Below are 27,236 nucleotides of genomic sequence, written 5' to 3'. Positions count from 1 at the left end.
ACTTGAAATAAAACATTAGGGGGCCTGAAGCATGATCAAGAGTATAAAAACCTAAATTAGACAATAAATGAGTAAAAATCTAAATACATAAAAAGAAAACAGAATTTGCTGTGTGGTATAGTTTTATTCCTTGTTTTAAAGCCCAGTGTCCTATTTTGAAAAATAAGTTTATTGTTCTTTGCATTTTCAAATGAATTTGATGTTTGTAAAAGTAAAAAAAAAAAAGTTTGTTTCAATTTCAATCTATTGTCTTAACCTCTTCCTGGCATCATCATACATGGAACTACACCAGTTTACGTTCAGCAGAAGAGGAATGAAAGAATTGCCAGGTCTGAATGTGATCTAGACATTACAGAGTTCTGTTTTTTTCATCAAACTGTAATGATGATGCAATTCCTGCTTTTCACAGCAGGTGGCAGACCAGACATCAGGCCAGTATTGGGCAAACAGAAAGTTACCCCAATAAATAATGATCAGGTTAAGCATCTGAGAGATAGTAAAGGCGAAATGGGAGCTTGTCTAAAGGACATTTTCTTGAATGAACAAATGCAGAAACTTCGACATTTAGTGGCAGGCATTGAAAACATGCACAGTAAAATATGTATAGGTATATATATTTGCATTTGTGTTATCTCCAGTTGAAAATTTATCCAAAGTACAAAGATTTATATCAAATTAAATGAAACTAACATTATACTGCATGCTAAATTTACAATGTCAATTTAGAGTAATGCTACAACGAGTCTGTTGTGGAATAGTCCTCAAAATCAGAAAGGCAAGAAAACATGCCTTGAAAGTAAAAGAAATCTGTATTGATTTTTATACATCAGGAAACTGACAGAGACTAGGACACACCTACAGCTTTGAATTAAGTTTATTTTACACATTTTCCCAGACGCTCTGTGTTTTCTTGTGCAAATGAGCCCAAATTGCTCATTTGGTATTGCAAACACACACTGTGTACCTTTAACATGGTACATCACAACAAACTCACTGTTTGAACGGATTCAAAGGGTTGACCAGAAAGATAAAAAATATGTGCTTATTTTTGTAAGTTGCACAAAAGTAAGAGTGATTTATATACTCAGTAAATACAACATGATACCTGTTGATACCTGCGCTGGATTAAGACGGTGAATAGCTGAGACATGGCTGAGCTCAAAGCGCTCAAGTTATTAGTGCTGGCCATTTATATTAAAAGCTGTAAACACACCATTGTTAATAGCTTCCTATTACAGAGTCATCAGGTTTTCGTGAGATGTTTCACTCATCTGGTCTGTGGATCTGCTGAGGACAGTAATTTGCAATATGTACTTGTCGATGCGATGTGATGAGATAATTTGCGTGAAGAAGAGTGTTAAAAGTATTGAGAAAGCAGAATATAAATTGTCAGGGTAGTTAGGTTTCCTGGCTTAATGCTTCTGAATCAGCCAAGCTTTGGTTTGTGTGCTGCTGTTGCTGACGAGCCTCATTAATTGTGTTCCTGAGCCTTTTTATTTAAGACGTTGCAGACTGACATCTGTGTCTGCTGAGCTGCTGAATGTGTTTGTTTAAAGTCTCCGTGACACTATTGCAGTCACTCAGGGTTTACGCATCTGATGTAGACATCTGAGTGTCAGTTGTGTGGCGTGTCAGCAGTGTTTCTCCTGTAACGGCTCTCAGATGGCGGCCTGGCGACTGAAGACAACAACATCGACACCGAATGTGAGAGAGAACTGAGGACAAACGCAGTCAGATCAGAGATGACAGATGGGAAGGGAGCTGAAAAGAGCTTAAGTATTGTATCTGAAGTGGAGAAGAAAAGGTGGGAACTCACAATTAAAAAGCATAACAGGGTAATCTGCATAAAAAGAACTACAGAATCATCATAAACACATTGTCTTTCCTGTTTCTGTATTATTTTGGGACTTAATTACAACGCTGATAAAGAATAAACATCACTGCTGGCAACGTCTTTTTGTTTATAAAGAAAATTAAATGAAGCCCATTTAACTTGGCAAAGGAAAACTTAACTCACCTGGAAATCCTGGTCAGTTGTTCCAAGTTGTTTTTCTTCCATAACCAAAAAGATTAATTTTAGATGGCATGTGTTGGTTTATTTCATGTTGGGAGAAATTTTCAGAAAATGAATCTTAAACAAACTTTATGTGAAACACTGCAATGCCAAAACACAGACAATGCAGCATTTATTCATTGCAGCACTTGTAATGAACTATGACCATGAAACTTAATCAGCCTTGGATTTAAACAGCCTTTTAGACTGTGTAATTGTTTAATTTTCTAAACGTAGAGATGTACTGGTTGATTTCAGTTTGGCCGGTTTTGAATAACTTTCCTTGTGTATGTTGACCTTCTGAACTTCTAAAATCTCTGTCCTTAACCATGGAAAGTTCCTGCTCATCAGGTTCCAGGTATTTCATCATTCTCTGTTATTTAAAAAAAAAACACACAAAAAAAACAGGCTGCTTTCTTGATGCTGGATACAGCATAAATACCTTCATTAACTTTGTCAGATTGTGTCAGTTCATCAAAATTAAGCTGCGTTATGGTTTATTTTTCTGCCCGGCGAGGAATAAAGGCAGATAAAAGCTGATATTAGATGAGGTTGTCTCTGAGTCTGGAAGAACATTTTTCTGTTTTACATTTAAAACAACACTGTATAACGTCTAAAATAAATAGTTGAGAGAGGTGCAAAAATGAAGCAGTTTGCACTATTTACGTCAGAACTCAGAAGACTGAATGAATAGCGAGCTGCAGAGGAGGTTTTATAAAAAGGAGGGAAAATACAGGAGATTGAAAAGTAGTGCAGGAATGACAGTAATGAAGGGAAGAAGAGCCAACCTGAATGCTGAGGAACACTGGTCCCTTTGACAGGCAAAGGTTGAGAGTTCAAGTCCCAACAATGTGGCATTGACCATCTGTCATGCAGATTACCAAGGACCCCAAGCAAACGCAAAACACTGTGTGAAGTGTGCGTGTGTGTGTGTAGGCGTGTACATTCAGTCCCCTTATTCCTTCCATCTCTTTTCATTGGGAAATATGTATGGCTGTCCACTGTGATTCAGTTACTATTTTAAAAAAAAGTGTGTGCATAGTTCGGCTGCAAATGTAGCCAACAACAACCTAGATGTCCTCAGCATGGTGGTAAATTTAACACCAACGTCACACATCACAGTAGTAGACCTTGAGCAAGGAGGGTTCAAAACTTTAAAAAAGTATTTATCTAATCTCCCTAAACTCTATCCCACTCGTAAAGTTAAAGAAACACACCAGCTTCACTCTCAGCTGCTCTCAAAATCTCCCTGATAACTATCTGTCTGTCTTCAAATGTTGGAGGTTTTATGAGTTTTTAAAAGGTTCTTCAGTTTCTGCATGTTTGCCGGTGTGGCACACCATGCTGCTAAGACCCTTCATGTTGACCCTTACTGTGGATTTGTTTCAGAGCGTTGAAATACAGATATGAAATGTATACATAGCTGAAAAAAGTGAATTGGCTATGACAAAACCTGAACTGCATTACGTAGACAATAATATAAGTTAGTTTGTCTGTAAAAGCCAACCTAGGTTGGCATAGATACCTGAAACACATCTAGGTGATTTTGAAAGAAAAAAAAAAAAAGACACCAAGTCACTACCTGTAAGCAACACTGTGCTGCCATTTTAACTTGTCTTTAGAGATTGTGTAGTTTACTTAAATCAGAGAATTAAGTACGGCTGCAGCAGAGACAGTCAGAGCAGTGGAACCATTAAAAAAGCCCCGTTGTCTTGGTGAAGCAGGAATAAATAAAATACCCTTTCTGAATTTCTAGATTACAGAAATTCTCTCCTCTAAGTATAACATCATATTTTGTTCTTTTCCATGTTCTTTTTTTTATGTAGTCTGCCAAATGTTGAGATTTGGAACACAGTTTTCTAAAACTGGGCGTTAAAATGGCTCTTACACTGTTGGCCTGAATTCTGCCATTGAAAAATCTCTGCTAATGTGAGGAAATGAATGTGACTCTGGGGAAAATCAAGTCTTCTGACTTCTTTGAAGCCTATAATTTTTATGCGCTCCTAGTTAGCAGAGTGCTGAGACCAATGGGTTGGACTTCACAGTGTTCTTCTGCATCTTGACAGAACGTATCGCTTTTCCATAACATCACTGTTTTGCTTTAATTTTTCATATTACCCAACCAATTATGTAGAATTATTTTTTTAATGCTCTGTCTATCCAAGTGCTACGGATAATTATTAGTTAGCTATTCAAACAATAAGGGATTCCTTAAGTTTCACTTTAACAAGGCAGCATGACCTTTTTGCTGTGCAACATTTGTGAAGTTTGAGTCACAGATGCATTAGTTCTGTAGCAGGGTGCACATGTGCAGCAGCATGCCACATGAGAGCCATATGGACACATTTATCTATATTTCCAAAAGAATCTGCGGCATCTGGCATGCCAGGTGATCAAGCTACTTTGATAAATGGTTAAAGCATTTTGGGAGCATTACTTTCTCATTGCATCATGTCTTTAAACAACTAAAAAAAAAACAGATATTCTATAGTGTTAGTTATATTTTGTTGTGCAAAAATTAAATCTCTTAAACATTCAAAACAGGATAGGATCAGACATTTAAAATAATATAACTATTTGCGAAGTCAATGCTGATTTGGTTTACCAAATGTGTCTACAACAAAAGTGACATTCACTGTTTAATTGAATTTATTCTTTTTACTGCAAGTTTTCCAGTGTCTGCTTTCAAATATCTGTCAAATAAAGTCATAATATTTACTGTCATATTCTCGGAATATAATTAAGCATCTTGAAGAACAATCCAAATTAATTGGCAGGAAAATTAGTGATGTCAAAAGGGAAACAACTTTTTTTAGGCAAAGTAAAAAAAAAAAAAACAACAAAGCCCAGCCCATCTAGAACCACCAGAACTTTTTCCAGTCTTAACAAATCGGTCCACAGTTTAAGCAAAGACTTGTGTCAGACATAAAAATCAAATCTCAGAATGGAGGAAAATTAGGCAATTTACCCAAATCATAGTTTATGAAATAAAACGATGTTCTCTTTTGAATCTGACATGTGCATGCGCAAACGAGAAACCTGGAAGACTTTCAAACCAAAGTGTAATTTTCTAGTGACTCAGAGCCCATATGGTCCCCAGACTGAAATAAATCTGTTGGCTGGATCATCCCTAGCTTCCCCACAAAATGTCAGCAAACTGACAGAAGCCATATCAAAGGCTTGTGCCATTGTAGCGTAGAAATGTGAAATTACCCAAATCTGTTTTAATTTCAGGTTAAAATGTGTAGAAAAAGAATTTAATTGACAATAAAATATGACTATTAAATTTAACGGCTACAATCTGAACACTCAAATGTTTTTTTTTTGTTTGTTTTTTAAAAAAAAATGCAACAAGTGCAATCTGTTTCCAAACAGAATTGCGTTATACAACTATTTTAATATTGGTCAAAATAAGGGATTTTTTTTAACCATAATAATTGCAGCATTAATTTATCCGTGACATCCGCTATTAACAAAAACTAAAGGTCAGACAGATAAACCAAAACAAAGTGGGACTTTCTGTCTCCTGTCGTTTTATAGTCCCATGTAGCCACTTAGCATTTTGGCCCGGAGCCATTGTGAAGTGATGGAAAACAGAACAATGATGGTGGGAAACCTGGATGATGGAGAAGATTACAAACACGTAAACAAAAACACTTTTATTTAGCAATCAGTTGGTTCTGCATCTGTCCATCTGAACATGGACTATACTGAACCATGATTACTATGGTGTACCACTTTTTCAATTACACAACAAATTATATAAAGCACAAAGTGAGGAACTGAACCATTAATCAAAACTTTAATTTTCTAGACATTTTTTCTGTTGAGGATTTTTCTGGTATTTAATGTGAAAGAGCAAGTCTATGTCTAGTACATAGACATTTTCAATTATTAGAATACAACACTTATGTTAATTTATTTCAGTAAGTAAAACACATGACATGGACTAATTACACGCAGACTGATCCTTTTTCAAGCCTTTAATTTAAGCTAATCTCTGAAGAATGCATTTTGCCTTCTCTGCAACAATTTAACCCCCTCTAAAAAACAACAAAACCCTCTTCAGTGTCTTGAGTAATGGCCAGAAATAAAACCACAGTCAAATGTCGCTTGGACAGGTTGCAAGTCCACCACAGAAAACGCAGAGATACAAGTGAGCAAGGAAAATGGAGGTCAATAATAAGGAATATGTTTCTGGCCAGGAAATTAAAATTATTTATGATCATAATAAATTGAAATAAAAGCTCACACCAGATTTCAGATTTGGTTGCAATTAAAAGTGTGTTTCAACTTTTATAGTTAAGAGTTAGCCAAACCTAGGGAGTGAGAAAGTGGAATATCACATGCATCTGCTTTGAGCTGTTTTGAGTTAAAGTGTGTGTGCATGCTCGTGTACATGTGTGTGAGGCTGGTGGTGATTTGGCTGAGCACATGAAAGCAGATTTCTCTGACGGAATAAAGGCTTCAGATCAAGCTCGACGGCAGTGAAGGATGTGAGTAAAGTTGTTAATGAAGTCCAAGAAGAAAATCAGGAAACAATGGAGGATTGGTCGTTTTTAAGAGTGGATTATGAAGGGAGTGTTGCAGAGGTTAGGAGGTACATTTCAGAGGGAAACTGAGAACAAGGACATGGGGTAAAAAATGACTGGTGTTCAAAGAAAGTGATGGAGTGGGGATGAGGTTTCAATGACTGGAGTTTAAATCGTTCTGAAGGAGAGGAGGGAAAAGAGTGGTTAAATAATGGCAGAGGCAGGAGGTATAAAGAGCAGGAAAATGGATTAGATTGGGTTGAGGAGTGGGATGGGTAGAACCAAATCCAGAGAGGAGTGAAAAAGGGAGATTGATTGATGATGATGATGAAATCTGGGAAGAGAGAATGGTACATCTGTGTGGGATGGTGGGGTTGACTCTATAGAGGAGGATGAGGCAACATCCTACGCTGTGTGTCAATTCGCCTGAGAGAGAGATCAAATAACAGGAAGCATCTTTAAGGGAGAGAGATTCGTTAGCACTTATTTTGTGTGTGAGAGAAATATAGTATATAGGAGAAATATAGGATTTCTGATAGAAAAAGATAGACGGAGTAATAAACACAGCAGGTGATTACAACATTAAAAGACAAGAACCTCAACTCTTCTCTTTATTTGTGGTTATGGTTCTCACTTTTTGTTGCTGTTGTTGTTAAGTGATCTCATGTGTCTGGTTAAGATGAATAATGAGATGTGACATCTCCAGCAAGGAGCAGGAACAACTTGGCCTGGTATCTCCTAATTAAATCTGTCATCAGTTATATGTGCTGCTATTTTCTTGCCAGTGTGATTCCCTGAAACCTTAATGACTAATTGTTTGCTGGAGTTTTACAGCTCTTCATGCCAACTGCACAAGTCTTAACAATAACATCTGACATCATTTAAAAAAACAAAAACAAAAGACAATGTGCTTTAAGGAGTAAAATGTCAGAGTAAAAATGTGGTTAGCTACAAATTTGCTCATAAAAAAATGTGTATGTAGCCCGGAAAACACTTAGCCTCACAGGACACAATAACTGGGGTTCTTGATGTTCAGTATATTTTATTTTCAGTTGGGACAGATTGAACAAAGCTGTCTTGTTCCTTATTATGGTTCAAAAATCAGAACATAGGTGTACCAAACATTAGGTAACTATTCATGAAATGTGGCAGATCTCCAAAATAACAGGGAAAATACACAAAAAGAAAATGCAATATATAAAAGAAATACGGCAGTGGCCTCTGGCTGCGCAAACAAAATACAGAGAGCTGCATTACGCCACACTGATTTAGAGCGCATGGAGTTGTGATATGACTTATTTTATCAACACTTACATTYGACAGTAATGTCTCAGTTCACTCTTAATGCTGGAGAACACCGATGATCAGACATCTTATTGTCACGTGCACGAAATGGCCGCCCTGCACCGCACATTCAGGGTCCCTGAACATCCGTTTCAGAAATACACCATCTTATTAAAATACTGACTGCTTATCACATAAATGAGAACATATTGACATATTTCAACAAGTGATGTTTACTGATTTTATGCCAAAACTATCACCTGCAGATAAACCACATACAGTTCACGTCCAAGTTCATCACGTAGCATAGCAACACCGGAAGAGAAGAAGATGCATTTCCTGCCCCGTCTTGGGAAACAGAAATCACTTTGAAACACTGCTCTCTGGTGGTCAAAATGTGCAGTACCTGAGACCAACTACCTGAACATATTTAAATGTGAAAAACATACAGATAGGAAATAAAATTACATAACTGAAACAAAATCACTCAATAGCATTGCTACCATAAGATAAAAAGAAAACCAACACCTTGAAATAGTACAATTATTTAACCAGAATTTACCACCTGGCTACATGTAGGAAAGATGTAGGTTGAAATTTGATGTAATTGTTTAGGCAAAATTTTGTCAGCAGTCAGATCTATTTTAATGGCTACTTTCTGGGCTGAATGAAGGACAAGACTAGCCAACCTTAAATGACCACATAAGAAGACCCATTGACTTTGGTTGTTTGGAGGTATGATTTTATATATTTGACAGCTGTCACAAGGCAAGTTGTGGGTTTTGTGAGCTAAACAAAGCGAACAATCTCTAGTTTTTACAAATAAAGTCTTCAAATCTCAAAGTTGTGTATTAAAGAATCTGATGTCAGTCCAGGGTTCTTCTGGCACTCATTGAATACAGCGGTATTTTCTCTGGAAACAACTTCAGCTCAAAAATAATGTTGTACATCTGAAACTGCAATCTAATAAAACACTCTGTACTATTTGATGCCACAACCAGCTCAGACATTAAGTTATATTTGAAACTTAAATATTTTTGATTATTTTAACATAACAATAACTCCAACATTAGTTCAGTAACATATTTCATACAATGGCTGACTGCACATTTTTACGCCCTTAATCCCAGTAAGCATGCCCCACACAAAACGGGGTGTAACATAAGTGACACACATTTTATCAAAATGCTTAATTTCATCTCATTTAGAGTTATAAAGAAATTATATTCAAGCCAGACTAGCCTTGTTGGTAACATGGCAAGAAAACGATGCAGAAGGAGCTTAATCAAGAAGTCTGTTTTATGTAGAATGCACAGCATATGTATATTTAGGAACGCTAGAACCAGCAAAAAATATATTGCATACTTTGTTCTTCTACGAAAAACACCATAATGCAAGCAGGGCAAGTATCGGAAGGTAACACAAAACCTGGGAGAGAAGGATGAAAAGGAGTGGAAGGGTGTGCAGTGTTTTTAGTCCACACAGCAGATTCCAGAAATATTTGACACTCTGCAATAATATACAACCGAGATCTAATGATACCCTGGGAAGTCAGTCAGCAGTGTAATGAGTCTAATGAAACCTCGTCGGTGTGTTTGCGTGTCAGAGCTCAAGACAATTAAACGTAGAGGAGTAATATTTAGAGAAACAGCCAGTTTTGACAGCTCTGATGTGGAAAGATGTGTCTGAACCAGGGTCCTATTTATTCATGCGGGGCATGGGTCTGGCATACATTTTGAAATACAGGGGGTCTAATAGGCTTCAGATGTGTCCCCCTCTCCTTCTCTTTCTAAGCCAACGATAACACCGATAGCAATCACGCAGGTGTAGATATGCATGGGTGTAAATCTGTCTGAGGTTTAATACAGCTTACTCTGTGCCTCTGAACAATTTGTACTTTGGAGATTTCAGTGCACGATTAAGCGTTTTGTGTTACCTTTTTGCTTTTAGAACAAGTACGTATTTCTTAGACTGTTTTCTTTTTCCTCCTTGAACATTAAGACGTTTTTAAAGACAATTACTTTAATTGCATTTAAATCAAATCAGACAAAACCTATAAAATGAACTCATAAATACCTATTTGCAGTGGGGGTTTTTAGCATTCATTAAAGTGTTGTAGCTTAAATAGATGGTTTTGGACCCGTTTGCATGAACATGGAAGGATGCTGTATCTTCGACGGTACAAAAATAAAAAAGGAAATACAAAAATCTGACAATAAAATCCAAATTACATGCAGTATATACTGGAAGATGAGATAAAAGAAAACGATGGATGATGCTGAACTGATTGGGGATGCAGAACGTGGGGAAAACGAGGATCTAGAGTTAATGTGGAGATTGAGAAATCTGGAGCCAAGTTTCCGAACTCAGAATAAATCACATGAGATCGAAACAAGAAGCTAAAACCCCAAGCACGACCAACAATGACACAAAGTATGCAGTCATTTACCAGATGTCAGTGTAATGTTTGTAACAGTTTATTTATTGTCATAATAAAAAAGCTAATTCAAAAGCCAGGAGTATTGTTTGATCGTTGACATTTTCTCATTCTGAAACTGGTGCAGCTTTCCTGTATGTGGGAAAGCTTTGGAAAACTTCTAAACATTTGCCGGGAAGAAATTTAATCAGTTTCCAATATTACTAACAATAGCTGCATTTGTTTGTCACACAAAATACAGGAGGCCAGGATACAAAACAACCGACTCTGTTTGCCATTTAGTGTCAGCAGAGAAGCTAAGCTGCGTGTTTTTGGACTGTCAAATCATTTATAACAGCGCTGGGACACCTTCACAGAGCAAAAAAGTTTATACAAACACAGGAAGGATGGAAAAAAAATCAGCTGCGGATAAGCTTTTCCAGAGAAAACATTTCCAACTCATTGGAAGGGAAAACTCAAATGTTTGCTGGTGTCATTTTCATCACAACTCATTTCCTCTAATCCTCATTCAGAAGTTTGATTACATTTCATTGTTCTTTGCGTAATGGTGAAATCATGTAAGCTCCCACATCAAAGGAAAACCGCAAACCGCACAAGTGAGTAAGACGTCCACATGTCCCTCCGCCAGTTCTGACAGGCGTCTCACCAGGGCAGGCTGACTAAGCAGAACGCTGCATAAATTACTGCATAAACATCTCCGCAGATCTCACAACGGGGCGATGCAAAAGCTTAGGTTGGACACAGTGAAACCAGATGCTGCTTCGCCTGTCGCTTCGGTTTGGCACGTCTGCTGTTTGTGGATGCAGCGTTGGCCCGCTGCCTGCGGGGAAACGATACACATTGAAGACAGATGTTTCACCTTGGATGCTGTCAGAACTTTGCAGCTATATATGGTCTACAGGCAAAAGATGGTTGAAGGAAAAAAAATGGCACAAAGGATGAAAAGGGATCAGGTTGCAAAGGGCAGAAAGTCGGGACGGCATCTAGACAGGCAGGAGAGATGAAACTACAGATATGGCATTTAAAGGCAACTTCAAGAGACAAGAAATAACGAGACGGGGAATTAAGGTTGAACGTGAGCGTGATGGAGATGAAGAAAGGGAAATTATTGAAGGAAGAGAGGCGCAGAAGAAAAGTCAGCAGGAGTTGAAATGTGGCTTGTGAGATGTTAGACGACGGTGTGACTTCAGCAGTGAAGTGATGAGCTGCTGGAGTGATAACAAGCCACAGATGGAAGCTGTTAACTCACCTTTTATCCTGTCGTAGTGTTGGTGTGTAATGTACTTTTATGTACTTATATTTTTCGCTTTGGCTAGAAAGGGACGTGTATATATCTGTGATTTATAAAGTTTACAGGTGGAGCTGGAGAGGAGAGACTGCTTATGCTTCCAAATGAGTTCAGGGTAAATACAAATGCCACAAAGATGAAAGTTACACACTGTGAGTTTGGTCAAGGAGCCACATAATGTTTGCTCCTTTAAAGAACACAAGGGGAGGTGACTGGATGTTTTAAGGAAGTTGTAACATACTAACCAAATGTTTGTACAAGTCGTGGTTTTGTGCAAACCACAAGTGGCTCTTTGCCTTAAAGTTTGCCTGTGTTAAAACTGCCACCATGTTGTGACAGCATAATATGAGACAGATAATCTGTAAAAAGATCAATCTCCCCCTTCTCCTCCAAGTGGTACTATTGCTGTCTGAAGAAATGCACCACTCCTGGTGGAAAAACCACCAATCAGAGACAGGAGGAGGGACTTGGCGCTGTCAATCAACCTTGTGAATGTGCTCCTAAATGTGGAAATTGTGGAGAGGCAACTCACTGTTGCAGAAAAACAACTTCATCCGCCGTCATCGGTGGCTATGCTAACTAGACTTAGCATTCATAACAGGCTCTGCTGAAGGGGAGAAGCTGAATAGAGAGAGAAGGGAGCGGGGAGGAAAGGAAGCGACATGCACACAGGCATGACTGACAGCACTAAGTGTTTCTAGTTAGCATTGGGAGCTCTGGGAGAAGGGAAAGAAGCAAAACCTTTGTCTCATACTACACTGGATGTGTAGTATGAGATATTTTTGAGGGAAACGGTACCGGAAGTGAAGTCAACTCAGCAAGAGCTTTGCCATCATGACGTAGTGACAGTAACACAAACTTGTTGAAACTGTATTTTTTTTTTTTAATAAAAGCTATGTACTGTAGCTTCAACCATCAAATTACTTTATCTGTGATGGTGCCATTTCTTTGTTTTTATATTTAAAGACCAAGCAATCATCTAGGAATAAAAGTTCATTTTGATTGTTCCCAAGTAGTCAGATGTTTGTGAGATGAGATAATAGGAAACTTTGAAAATATGTGCAGAACATATGGCTTCTCAGGACATTAATCCTGCAGAATACTTAGAAAATGCATGGCAGCCTGTTTTAGACTGAGCTCAAATTGCATACGCTTCGGTGTCAGATGCATACCGAGGTGATTTTTGGCATGTTTTTCACATAAGGCACCATATCCTCCTATGCCTCGGAAATGCACGGCAGATACAGAGCGGGATGAGGATATTAACATTCCATGGCTAATCTTCTGGATGTTTCATCAGCTGGAAAATGTGCAACAGTGTTTGTGTTTTTGGTGAAAAGAAAACAACAAAACAGTTTCTCACAATCATCTAAAACATGCCACACATACCTGACAGTCTTTATATTGTTTTGACTGACAACAACTGTATATCTGCAGGGCAGTGTTTATATGGAGACACAGCATTTAATTAAGCACTGAGGTAAATAGATGGATCATCCAAAACATTTAGCAATGAAGCCTAATCTTCTATAAACCCATATAGTGCTCACATATATTTTTTTATATATATTTGCAGACAACATTCACAGGCAAAATGTTATTGTTAAGCCAAATTACTTCCTTTGAACACAGCTAAAGTTAAAAATGAAGTTTCCAGTGTATAGAAGTAATAAACCTGCCTGCTTAGCACATAAACGGTTTGAGGTTTTTCATACATTTCTAAAATCTTCTGCATTAAGACTTGAGATTTAGCATTATGTCAGAATCTGGCACAGTGAAGCATTTAAGATGACATGACAACGGACTGCTGTGTAGCAATCCAAAACAACCACCAGAAAGATGGATGGAAAATGTTCAACGTTCTGAGGTAATCGCATGTCTTTTCCAAGAACAGAGGAAGGTTGTGGATCCAGATCATTAAAATGCCAACAGTAATACTGTCTTCAATCTTTAAAATCCTGAACTCCACTCATGTGCCATGTAACTTATGTTCTTGCATTTGTGGTCTCTCGTGTGTGATCCGAAAGAAGAGATTCATAGACATCTGAGATGTTGAATTGGTCTTTAAAAGATCACTGAGGTTTTATTGATACTTGGACATGCCTAAAATTCATACGTCTGATATTGTGAAGGCATACGGTAATTTTTTCCTTCAGCGCGATTACGTTTTATATGAATTATAAAAATGTAAACCCTAAAGGTATGTGTGAAATAAACTCAGTGACAGATAAAAGGGCAGTGACAAATTGTCAGAGGCAAAGTGAGGTCAATATTGCTTTCCTTTTCTGTCTTTCTGAATGATTCATGTTGTGATTTCCAATGAATCCTTTAGTCAGTGCTCTGCTTTCGGATTTCCTCTACGTCTTTATGTTTCTGCTCATTATTGTCTGACTTTCTGCTGCTCCTAAAGCCATGTTATCATCCTGTTCTTCCCAATTTTCCTGTCCTTGCTCTAACTCGCTTTGTTCCTACTGTGAAAATCCCTGTTGCCTTGCGACTTCCTTTTTCCTCATTATTATGTTGCCAGCAGCTATAAAGCCTTCCTCTCTTTGCTGGCTAACTAGGGTGTTTTTGTAGAAATAATTATTATAATTTATGTCTCTGTGGGCATTACATAGGATAGGACTTTTCTAGAGTGTCCGGTATGCGTGGATTTTAATTGAGCTGCTTTGAAGAAAATATCTAAGAAACATGTTAGAAATGTCTGAAATGCCAAAAAGTTCTTCACAACATAACAGCAACCACTTCCTCATGTTTAATGAGGGAATGTTTGTATGTACTAGCTTTTCTGTTTTGTTTTTTGTTTGTCTGCTTTGGCTGATTTGATTTATCACACACTGTAATATAAGTTTTAACCAAATGCTGAAAGCCTACTTTTGTCCACTTTAAACCTCAAGCTTTGCATACATTTTTTTTTACACCGGAAAGTTAATGAGGTCTCTCTTTGCCAACAGTTGCACTGTTTTGCTGAGATATTTATACGTCTTTACATTTTTCATGTCTTATCATGTCTTTTATAAATAACACCAATCAAGTAAATTTCAGAATAAGCTGTTTTGCATTGATAAACAAGATTTGGATTTTTTTTTTTTTTTTATGAGAGCAACATGTGTAATCAACTCTTCCTCGTAACTCGCAGATATGTTTTCCCTAATGTTGCCCCATTTCAAGGGAAATTAACAAACAGTGGTAACAGACTTGTTGCTAAGAAGCACTACAACAAAGATAACGTTGACCAAACACAACTTTCTCTACTTTTTTGTGCAATGTTTACTTTTACAAGGCACTTTATACCTGCATTTACCTTCTGATAATTGCCAGTGGCTGGAGACTCTTCCAAATGAGCCGCTTGCACAGGGGCACAAGGCAGACTGCTAGGCAGACTGCTAATACAATAAATCAAGTGTTCTAAAACAAGCAAATTGATGGGAAATAAGTAAATAAAATAACATGAGCCTACAGCAAAGGTTTGCCGTCTCTGCACCTTTGTGAGGGTGAGAAATGGAGATCTCTACTAAAAACAGATCCGCAGTGACGGACAAGGTGTGACGGGGTCTTCCAGCTTCACTCCGTCAATATGCTTTGCTGAGTGCTGAGTGACTCGAGCCCCACTCTCACCATCCCCGTGTTTGCATGAGCATGTTTGCCTGGGTGTACTGGGCTGAGCGAGAGAGTGGTGCAGACGAGTGATGAGAGATGGGCAGAACGTCGATTCAGACCCGCATCGCCGTCAGCGGGGCTTTGACAGTCACTTGACATCTTCTCACGCGCAGCTTTTTTTCTCCTCGTGTCTTTACCTGGACAAAAAGAGAAGGAGTCAAAATGTTAAAGAGAAGAAGCAAGCCGAAAAGACGAGACGGATGTGAAACGCGTGTTAAGCAGTGTTTAATGGCTTCACTGTATGGTTGATGGAATATGAAATGCTAGATTTAAAATGATCGTTTGTATTGTACATAAATGATAAATATTTTAAACAAAAAGAATTGTGGATGCTTGGAAGATGTTGTTTTACTGACACTACATGTTGGCATTGTATAAGTTTACTTTCACACTCTGGAACATGACAACTGAAAAATGAAGTTGCAGTAACCTGACTGAACTTGCATACATGGGAAGAACAAACAAAGTAACAGCACTTATATATTTAATGGAAAAACCTGCTAAATAGCTGTTTTTATTCAGTGCACACTTTTTTTCTTAGTAGGTTTTAAATTAGACTATTTTGATGGCTTTGAAAAAAAGATAATTTGATTGTTAGAACCAAGAGAAATATGTTACACTTGGTGGTTGAAGGAGAAAGGTACTATAATAATAAATGGGGGAATCTGAAAAGGAATGAGATGATATAAGAGGACCATCTGGAAATTATTTCAGTTCTTGATACTTAACTTCTTAACCCCAAAACTAAGATGCATCATACGCTGAACTGTTAGATAATTGCATCCATGTTTCCTTGCAAAAGTTGAGAGCATGTTTGTGTTCCAAACACTGCGATGAGAGCAGGAACGGATGCTTGGGAAAACTCTTCATGTGATGAAATGTGTCCCTCTGTCCTTTCAACAGGGACATCAAAACAACAAGCCATGTCACTCCAGCTAACTTTTTCTTTTTCTCTGCTCTCTCTACAGACCTGCTGTCCACCAACAGGTCATCCATCTTTAGCGGCCATGACGGCCAGCTCTCACTCAGCGCTGTCCTTCTTGATGAGTACCGTGATCGGCTCTTCCTGGGAGGTAAAGATGTCCTGTACTCTGTCATGCTGAGTCCCGTCAGCAGTGAATCCAAAGAGGTGAGGTTTCAGTTTGCTTTAGACAGTTTGTTTGTGTTGAGGATATTTTTGTTTGTATCAAGTTTTCTGTTGTAAAGATTGACATAGCATTGCATATTTAATACACATTGACTCACTTATTTATAAAAGTTGCAGTCATTCTGCAACTGGTCTCAGTCTGTAGAATGATGATTTTTATGGGTAATGAGACACTGTGGGGTGAGTTTTTTTTTTTCTTTTTCTCCAGAACTGTTCTTCTATACAGAACATCTGTTTAAATAAACTCTACTATAAATCACGCACAAATAGGGAGTGGGGGGTCAAACCTGAGCAGACATATCATTTAATATTAGTGCAGTTGCATCATAGGTGAAATGTGGAAAATATTAAACACAGTTCAACAAAAGATCCCTTTACCGATAAACAGCAAAGGATGACAGAATCACAGATTCATGGTAAATTTATTGTTGCCCATCAATCCTTCCTTTGCTCTGTTTACCCTATAAACAGTGTATATCTTAGCATAATGTTCTTTTGCTCTATAGTTACCTTCTAGCCTATTCCATGTCAAGTTTAATGTTTCTTTTCTGATGCCTGAACACCTGTAAAGGGGAAGCTCCTCATAAATCATTTCAGTATTTATTATTGTTATATATTAACAGCAAAGATACAAGGAAGGTTAAACTACGAAGCAGATCTTCTAAAGAGAGTCTGGATGTTTAAATTTTCATCATATTGCATAATTATGTATCCAAAATAACAAAATGTTGTCAAGCCAATTCTAAAGTCAAGGCCATACAGTAAAGTCATATTTTTACTTGAATGTGAAACAAATTTTCAACAAAAACCTTTGAAGAGTTTTCAAATTCCTTGAACGTCACCAAAAACTTTAATGGATTTTACCGAAATTGTATCTGATAGTTCAGGGCAAAGTATTGCATAATATGAAGTGGAAAAGCAGCATCAAGTTTAATAAAACAGCTTGACATTGCGTAGAAGAGTAACCAGGGATAATGTTCTCTGGATGCTCTTTTTACACCAAAACTGAAAAGACCTGGTGCTGTAGCTGCAGACGGATCTGAAGTGTTGACTCAGAGGCTGAATACAAAATGCATGCAGATCTTCTCAAAATTTTTGTTTTAACATGTCTAAAATTATTGAACACATTGGGAAAACCATGTATTCTTTTCTTTTATCTTCATTTGTCTGTCACTCAAAATCCCGTAAAAGTACCCTAACACTTGTGGTTGTAATGTGACAAATTATGAAAAAATGTCATGTAGAAATTTTGTATGTATGCAAGAAAATGAAAAATCAAGTAACAAGCCACAGATGTCCTACTTGTAACAAGAGGTGAATATCATATATATATATTTTATTTTACTATGGACCTTTTTGTGTCTGGAATATTGATTGATTGATTGATTGATTGATTGATTGATTGATTGATTGATTGATTGATTGATTGATTGATTGATTGATTGATTGATTGATTGATTGATTNATTGATTGATTGATTGATTGATTGATTGATTGATTGATTGATTGATTGATTGATTGATTGATTGATTGATTGATTGATTGATTGATTGATTGATTAGTGGATTGGACTCTGTCAGATCAGAGTTTAAGTTTTTCAAACTTTTTAAAATCATAAAACTTATGAAACTTGGATATTATGACGCATACATATACTACAGTAAGTGATTCAAATCCTATGTTGGATGGTGTTCTTTATCTAATATAATTTATTTCATGGACGAGTAAATCAAAATGTGCTTAGGCACTACTGGTGGAGTCCTGAAACTTATACTGAACAGTGTTTTTTGGAAGACTAAGTCCTCAGGGAATTTGATGAGTTCAGTGTAAAACAAGATTTAATTTCACCAGCATGTGTTTCCAGACTGGTTGAAGGGAAAATGTGCTACATATGTTACATGTATTCATACTGTACCTTACAGCCTGTACATATGTTCCATAAACGGTTTGTGGTGAACAAAGGTAACTTTTTAAAACTGATATCCCCACTGCGGTCGCGAAAGGAGCAGAAACAACAGAATGTTCACTTTTTGACAAGTAAAAAAACGTCTTGACTGACACAAAGTGAATGTGTGAGTAGAGAAGTGAAATACACTGAAAACTATATATCAACCATTTATGTCTGATTTGTCTCTCAGTCCACAGAGAATTCACAAATATTAGAAAACACTCATGTTTTAAAAGTTGTCAACATTACCTTCTAAAAAAGGAGATTTATAATCGGATAGGGATGTGGCCTATAATCTACCACTTGTACTTTAAGTAATATCAAACATGCATTAGTACCAGTGAAACATTGTTTTTTTCATAATCCAAGATGTTCAGCAATGTTGCTGGGAGATATCAAATATCCACTTGCTGCCACTTCTTGACTGTTACAAGAAGTTAGAACCACAATTTAGTAACCTTTTAAAACCACCATATGTACAGTGGGGCAAAAAAGTATTTAGTCGGTCACCAATTGTGCAAGTTCTCCCACTTAAAAAGATGAGAGAGGCCTGTAATTTTCATCATAGATGTACCTCAACTATGAGAGACAAAAGGAGAAAAAAAAATCCAGAAAATCACATTTTCTGATTTTTAAAGAATTTATTGGCAATATATGGTGGAAAATAAGTATTTGGTCAGCTACAAACAAGCAAGATTTCAGGCTCTCACAGCCGTGTAACTTCTTCTGTAAGAGGCTCCTCTGTCCTCCACTTGTTACCTGTATTAATGGCACCTATTTGAACTCGTTATCAGTATAAAACACACCTGTCCACAACCTCAAACAGTCACACTCTAAACTCCACCATGGCCAAAACTAGAGAGCTGTCAAAGGACACCCGAAACAAAATTATAAACCTGCACCTAGCTGGGAATACTGAATCTGCAATAGGTAAACAGCTTGGTGTAAAGAAATCAACTGTGGGATCAATTATTAGAAAATGGAACACTTACAAGACCACTGATAATCTCCCTCGATCTGGGGCTCCACGCAAGATCACACCCTGTGGGGTCAAAATGATCACAAGAACGGTGAGCAAAAATCCAGAACCACATGGGGGAACCTAGTGAATGACCTGCAGAGAGCTGGGACCAAAGTAACAAAGGCTACCATCAGTAACACACTACGCCGCCAGGGACTCAAACCTGCAGTGCCAGATGTGTCCCCCTGCTTAAGCCAGTACATGTCAAGGCCCGTCTCAAGTTTGCTAGAGAGCATTTGGATGATCCAGAAGATGACTGGGAGAATATCATATGGTCAGATGAAACCAAAGTAGAACGTTTTTTGGTCAAAACTCTACTCGTCGTGTTTGGAGGAGAATGAATGCTGAGTTGCATCCAAAGAACACCATGCCTACTGTGAAGCATGGGGGTGGAAACATCATGCTTTAGGGCTGTTTTTCTGCCAAGGGACCAGGACCACTGATCCGTGTAAAGGAAAGAATGAATGGGGCCATGTATCGTCACATTTTGAGTGAAAACCTCCTTCCATCAACAAGGGCATTGAAGGTGAAACGTGGCTGGGTCTTTCAGCAGGACGATGATCCCAAACACACCACCCGGGTAACGAAGGAGTGGCTTCGTAAGAAGCATTTCAAGGTCCTGGAGTGGCCTAGCCAGTCTCCAGATGTCAACCCCATAGAAAATCTGTGGAGGGAGTTGAAAGTCCGTGTTGTCCAGCGACAGCCCCAGAACATCACAGCTCTAGAGAAGATCTGCATGGAGGAATGGGCCAAAATACCACCAACAGTGTGTGAGAACCTTGTGAAGACTTACAGAAAACGTTTGATCTCTGTCATTGCCAACAAAGGGTATATAACAAAGTGTTGAGATGAACCTTTGTTATTGACCAAATACTTATTTTCCACCATATTTTGCAAATAAATTCTTTAAAAATCAGAAAATGTGATTTTCTGGATTTTTTTTCTCCTTTTGTCTCTCATAGTTGAGGTACATCTATGATGAAAATTACAGGCCTCTCTCATCTTTTTAAGTGGGAGAACTTGCACAATTGGTGGCTGACTAAATACTTTTTTGCCCCACTGTAATTGCTTCAGAAGTTATAGTGTTGTTTGTTATCCGTTTATTGACTTTTGTCATGTGGCTGTCATTTCAGGAGATGGTTCATTGTTACGCTGGCAAAAATGTGGAAAAAGAAAATTATTCACTAATTCAAAGTAAATAAATTACCATATTATAATTTGTAAGGAAACCAAAATATATCAAATAAATCAATGAAAATGTTTATTTGACATGGTCCATTTCGTCAGTGTTATATATACAGTGGTATTTAATAAAATACCTTTGGATATTGCAGCATAAATAACATGTCCAGTCTTTCTTTCCTGCATGGGCCTGGAATCGGGGTTGGCTGTCACAGACGTTTTATATGTTTCTGCACGTCCAGACAACTCGTTTATTTTGCCCAGTGTTTGGTTACGTGTGCTGAATAGTGTGAACTGTGCTACCTTGGTGATTCTCGTGATGGCATCTGTTCTGGCTCACTTAGCGTTGCTCAACTCAACAGGAATCCTTTCGGTGTGAAAGCAATACAGAGCTGGAACTGGTGTGTTGATAAAAGCAGAGGGCGTGTTGAAAGTTGGTCTCTCCTTGGAGGACCACATTTCTTATTTCTTGAGTGAGTTTTAATGGTCTTAGTGTTTCAGTCCAATATTTAAAACAAACAACATCGTACCACTGTTGCAACTTTGTTCATTACAGTGTTGGGTTTGGTTTTAATGCACAAACCCAAAAGGAAAAGGATATGCTTTAGTTTATGCAATGTGGTCCCAGCTTTTGACAAAACTTAAGGTTAGTTTTCTCTTTCTTCGGATGAGATTTATGCCTACTTTGTTGTATATTATTTGCAAATGGAGTTCATTAAAGCATTGGCGATTATCATGGCTCTAATCTTGGCGGAACGTTAAAGTATTGTTTCTGGATCTACTGATCTTTGGATAATTTATTTGCAGCAGCAGATAAAAGTCAAAAGACTTTGACTTGTTTGTGTCTCACCATGGAAAGTCATCAGTAGTTTTAAAAGACTGTCTTTTATTTATACATTTTAAGGATTAAAGAAATATTTGGCATGTTTTGGAGCCAGAAGCAAAGCATGATGGGAGAGAGAGAGCGGCAGGTGAAGGCTGGCTGGCCCAAAGATTTAGACAATGGATTGAATATTGCAACACAATGACTTGGACCCCTGGGACCTAAAATTGGGGCCGGGTGGATTTTAACAGTATCAGTTAAACGTGGCAGGTCAGAGTTTGTCGTGACGCAATGACGTCGTAGACACACACATTAGTATGGATTATTCTGGATCATGCCAAATAAAGAGCTTTAGAGAGCTGACGCATTTGGTTCCACCTTATTTTTAACTTCATTTTACTCAACATAAAACATATCATCTCTAATGATGATTCAGTTTTAGAAAAAATATCTGCTCATAAAGAAAGATTGGATGTTTGAGAGAATATCCAATCCTTTGATAAGAAGATGGAGCTGTCTGACCACGGTCATGTTAACTTTGTCATGTTGGATTACAGCATAATCAAGATCTCCCAGTTTCTATACAGAGTTTGAGTGAAAGTTGACATTTGCCAAATATTTTTCTCATTCAAAGAGATGTATGATAAAGTAAAGCATGGAAATATGATGCACCGGTCAAATATTATAATTCAGACTGATTTACAGAAAATTAGAGGAACCAAGTTTTTTTTGGTGTGAGCCATTTTCCTGGTGTTGACTACGTCAGCAGTATTTTGGAAGAACTGCAGCTGCCTGTAAAGAGGCCATCACTGTAGTCTAATCTAAGTGTTTTATTAAAAACCCTAAATTATGTCAGTTTTAAGTTTAAGATTAAAGTTTACTCTAGTTAAAGATTAAACTTTATGACAATATCAAATGTAATCTTGTCTTGATAATGATGTGTGTCTTGCATGCTTTTAGGTTTGTCAGTCTTGTTCAGTTTAATTAAGCCTTGATCTTTAACAATGTATTTTGAGACCAGAAGTAACAATTTCTTCCTCTGCTACATAAAGCTATATGGGTTTAAATAAAACCTTCTGGTTAAATTTATAATTATTAAATTACATAAGCCTAACCTCAGCTCAGTCGAAATCTTTTTGTCTACATTTCTCACCACAGAATAATTTTTACAGTTTTACATATCTCCAATATCACTGCAGCTGAGGACTGCTAAGCATCGTCATGAAATTATTGAAACAAGTCTGGAAATCATTTGGAAAACCATGTTTATTTTCTTGGTTTAGTTTTGTATAAAATGAACTTTTTAGACGAAGATTTCTAAATTATTGATAGTTGAGACTGACTACCAGAGACGTGTTTTTAATGACACCATTTTGTTAAGCGGATATGGTAAATATTGCCTTCCTGTGCAACTCCACTTGAAAAAAGTTCTCTCTTTCATCACAATCTGGGCTCGCTCTCCTTAACTCGGATTGTCTCCGGACGGTTTTCAACCAGACCAATCAGTGAACAGAAAGAAAAGTGTGAACAGCATTGATTTTTAGTCTGCCTGTAGTTTTAACAATGGCAGCAGAGGAAGTGAAGGAAGCCGTTCAGCCCGTCCCTTCTTCCAACTATTGAATTAACATTAACATTGTTCTGGTCAGCCCTTCTCTCTGCAGTGGAGGACAATTGTTTAGATTGCAGGCAATTTGTGGTAAGCGTCTTAACATTGAACTGGCATGTAACACACTGAATGGGTAAAATTTTAAATTTCAGCACAGCCCACACCTCCAGGAAGCAATCGTTTCTCAATAGTCCAGGTCCTCTGGACTGGGCTATTGATTCTTACCAGGCTGGGTCAGTAAGGTTCCTCTTGCTTTTCAGTTTTCACATTACTAATACAAATGAAACATAAAGTATAAATGATTTATACAATTTTGGGTGGATGCTTTTAGTTTTTCAGATTTACACCAAGTCCACTGGGAGGATTTTGGTGATATTGAAGTTTATGTCAGAGGATATACAGTGTGCCTTACAGTTTTACTGCTGACATGAACTCCATGTGTAATTGGTACAAGAAGAGAATGTGGTTCAGCTTTGAGGCCAACAAGGCACTTTACTGCTTCTGATTCATTCTCACTCTGTCCCTATAGTTGCGGCAGGAGCCCTAAACACATGCACATGTTCTCCATGCATATTCTGGAGTCAGTGAGCCAACCTAATGCAAGTCTGGATCATTTGTTTTTTCCCCCCACTGGTTGCTTTTATCTCGACTAGCCAAAACAAAGGCAGTTTCCTCCTGGACCAGACAAATGCTTATTGTCTTTAGAAGTCGGTACAAAACAACAGTTTTACCCACGTCACTGAACCCCGACAGAGGCAGGCCTGGACCTTTCTTTACAGAAACAGCAAGTATTAATACAACATTTGCAGACAGCAGTGGAAAGAAAAGCCTCAGTGTCTTGGGTACAGTTTTCATTTCACACACGTCACCGAGAATCCAACAGATTTTCTCATTCACGCCTCTTGGACCGTTACAGTGGGAATCTAGAGGAGAAAAAGAATAGAAAATCCTACTTTATATCTGCATTTTTTTAAAAACATACTTGTCATATTTAGTATATTTTGAGAATAGTTTTGATTCTTGTTGCACAATTTCTCAACATTACCAATAGTCTTGAACAAAGAAATCATTTAATAATCTCTACAAACCAGGGAGCAACAGCACTTGTCAATAGAAAAATAAATCCTGGACATGAGATCATAATACAGGTTTAATGTTTGTTTAAAAAGAACCCCGTATTACTAAAGATGGGTGCGAAAACCGAACAGAATTTAATAAGACCCATAAAAAACTTTATTGCTTCGTCTGAAATTACATCAGTTTCAAGCCTGCAAATTTTATGTACCATTTTCAAATATTACCTCAGTACGTCCTATAAAGCGTTGGCTTGTCTGCTGTGAAGTTCCCCCTTTGCTCATTAAAAATCTTATGTATGTGATCTACTTAGTAAATTGCTTTCAATTCATCTGATTTAATGATACTAAAGCCGAGTACATGTTTGTTTTTGTTTATCAGAAAGTTGCGGTGAAGATGTCAATTGAGGGTAATTGTTTGCTTTACCATCAATTAGTAATTGCTTCCCCAATCACATTTTGCTACATTGCCAAATAAAATGGCTGTTTGTATAATTTCACTGTTATGAGGCTATTATCTATCCAATTCTATTTTTCTTTTACTTGTGTTCTAAATGCCCCTTTGGTTTGTCTTCTTCCACAGATCTATTGGCCTCCGTTACCTGGAAACAGAGAAGATTGCATTCAGACAGGGAAGGAACAGGTGAGCACTGCTTCTCTTTTCTACCTCTTTTAAAAATTGCAGCTTGTATTAAAAGTATTGAAACACCTGGAGCTTTTCCACATCTTTTCATGTCACTACCACATGGTCAATGGATTTTATTAGGTTTAATGTGAAAAAAACAACACAAAGTACATAATGAGTCTTCAATAGTCCAAAAATCAGCATTCACTGTTTTTTGTCAAGGTTTTCACTCCACCCAGATTATAAATAAGTGTTTTATTTCCAATGGACCATAGTTTGTCTAAAACTACAGCTTTCTGGCCTCTAAACTGTCCCTAAAGGAACAATTAGAGAAAACAAACTTGGGGCTAAACAGCTGAGGCCTGTTTTTTATTGTAAGGTCATTTCTCCAGTGTCTCCCAATGAGACATCTTACAAATGTACTGCAGCAATGTGTAAAAGATTTAAACCACCTCTACTTTCTTTATTTTGATTTTCAACATGCATACTTTATTGGAATGGTTCAGAAATTGTAAAAATTTACCAATTTCCCAGATTCTCCTAAGATTTTTAACATTTTTTGTTAACAGTATTGCTCTTTTTTTTCACATTTCACAGATTTGTGACTAAATTACTGTTGCGTACTTGGACCTTCACATGACAGCATGATATGCAGTATTTCAAGTAGGATGTAATGGTAGATGAAGCTCACAAGAACAAGACAAGATTTCAGCAACAATATTTAGAAAAGTTTTTTTTTCAGTTGACAGAGTGAATATTTCACAAATCTCAAACTAAACGTTTCAAAACTAGGTTCAGATCTAGAACCTGAACCAAGCGTTGGTGACCTCTGGCATAATTATCTATTGAATTCGATAACTCCTAGGCAGACTTTTATGAAAGCCATCAAAGTGTTGCAATATCTAGCCAGTGTTGCTCCTCTGTAGAGTAAAACTCTGTGCTTGTTATGTCATAAACACTAAATAAAGCAAGTGAATGTAATAAGGAACGCGATAAAATGTAAAAAAAATCTTAACTCCTTTAACTTGAGGAGCTGCAAAAACATGTTGGTGCAAATAAAATCCTAAGTAAGTTTAAGAATTGTTTTGGAAACAAAAAATTCCTACAATTTTTTTATTTTTTTTGTCGCACAGTGAATGCATACTGAATGAGTTATAAAAATAATGAAATTTCTTAAACAAGAAGTGTGACGGGCATCGCATCTGGAACGAGTTAGAGTTTGTGTGTCCTCTGTGCTTTCACATATAAGTTATAAGCTTTGTTTGAAGTGGCAGGTGTCTAGGGTGTCTTATAGCAGTTTTATTGTGCGTTTTTCATATGCTGTTCACAGCAGTCATGCAGGGGAAGATGCGTATGTGTGCAGAGGAGGTGCAACACTTTATCAGAGGAGTCAAAAGGCTGTGCATGTCGATGTCTTTCTGCATTCCTTCACAAATGCTGTTTTTTGTCAGTTGTTTGGTTTTAAACTGAGTGAAAGGGTTTCAGACACCAAACACTGACAGATTCACGCCGGTCTACATGTGTTATGGCCCGTCTGTTGGCTGTGCACGTCTAACACAGACAGAAGGAAGGTTGAAAGGTGAAAGGTTTTCACCTTGTTCTGCTTTACGTTTGTGTTTTGCAATGTAAAAGAGATATCTGGAGTCTTGCATGGCACTAAGAGTATACAAAACGTTTGGTTTGAGTGCTAATAGTAAGTTTATACATATATTTAAAAAATGTTAAACATGTACATGCATTTATGTACATAAAAAAAGTCTGAAAAAGCAGGGGCGTGGCATTGGCATCCATGTTAAAACCTCACAGCTGCCACAATCATTAATCACTGCTGAGACAAATAAATACCAGGCAGAGTGAAGGCATTTAGTGACTTCAGCTAAACTTGTTCTGCCTTGTTCTCGCTGCTCCATTTCTTTCCATTTCATTGATTTGCATGTTGCTCTTGGAAGCTGACTACAAATGAGTTGGGCACATATTCTTTTCCCTAGCGGAGAAAATTAGACATGTAATGCAGTGTAGTACCTTTTTATGTTTCTTGTTAGTTTCTTGTAGTACCTACCCAAAATTTAATATTGCAATGTTTATAAGCCATGACATTTAATTTTAAAAAAAATAAGAGAAAGTATGTTATTGTTTATATATAATTAATTCTTTTAGTGAAACCACTATTGTTGTCTGTAATCCAACCCTATGGTAAAGCTTCATCACAGAGGAGCTGCTACATTGTGTTCCCTCTGTGGATGAAGTGTGGTAGAAAAATGTCTTTTGGGTAAATGCCTATTAACAAGAACGTTGCGTTCTGCATGGATTTTGCATGTTTTCTACATGCATGCATGTGTTCTCTATCCAGCTACTCCAGCTTCTTCCCACAGTCCAGACATCTGAATGTTGAGATCTGGTGACGGCTGTGGTAATAAACTGTTTATGTTTGTATCTCAATGAATCAGTTGTACACAGCTGGTCAAGTCGGTGCAATATTTCTTCAGATCCAAAAAGGCAGAAAAATTCATAATTCTTGATTTGTGTTGCTAACATTAGTTATCCTGGTCATTGAGCG

At 37.4% G+C, this 27,236-nt stretch overlaps 1 protein-coding gene across 1 annotated transcript in view; it reads left to right on the top strand.

The window, feature by feature from the left end:
• Nucleotides 1-27,236, top strand: part of sema3bl (sema domain, immunoglobulin domain (Ig), short basic domain, secreted, (semaphorin) 3bl) — a 64,955-nt gene that overhangs the window by 4,383 nt on the left and 33,336 nt on the right. The window contains exons 2-3 of the mRNA XM_017307989.1: nucleotides 16,223-16,383; nucleotides 24,638-24,697. Coding sequence (XP_017163478.1) covers nucleotides 16,223-16,383; nucleotides 24,638-24,697 — 221 coding nt within the window. The remainder of the gene's footprint in view (nucleotides 1-16,222; nucleotides 16,384-24,637; nucleotides 24,698-27,236) is intronic.

Source organism: Poecilia reticulata, linkage group LG12, assembly GCF_000633615.1.
Source record: "Poecilia reticulata strain Guanapo linkage group LG12, Guppy_female_1.0+MT, whole genome shotgun sequence".
Taxonomy (NCBI): Eukaryota; Metazoa; Chordata; class Actinopteri; order Cyprinodontiformes; family Poeciliidae; genus Poecilia; species Poecilia reticulata.
This window is presented reverse-complemented; position numbering and strand designations above follow the sequence as displayed.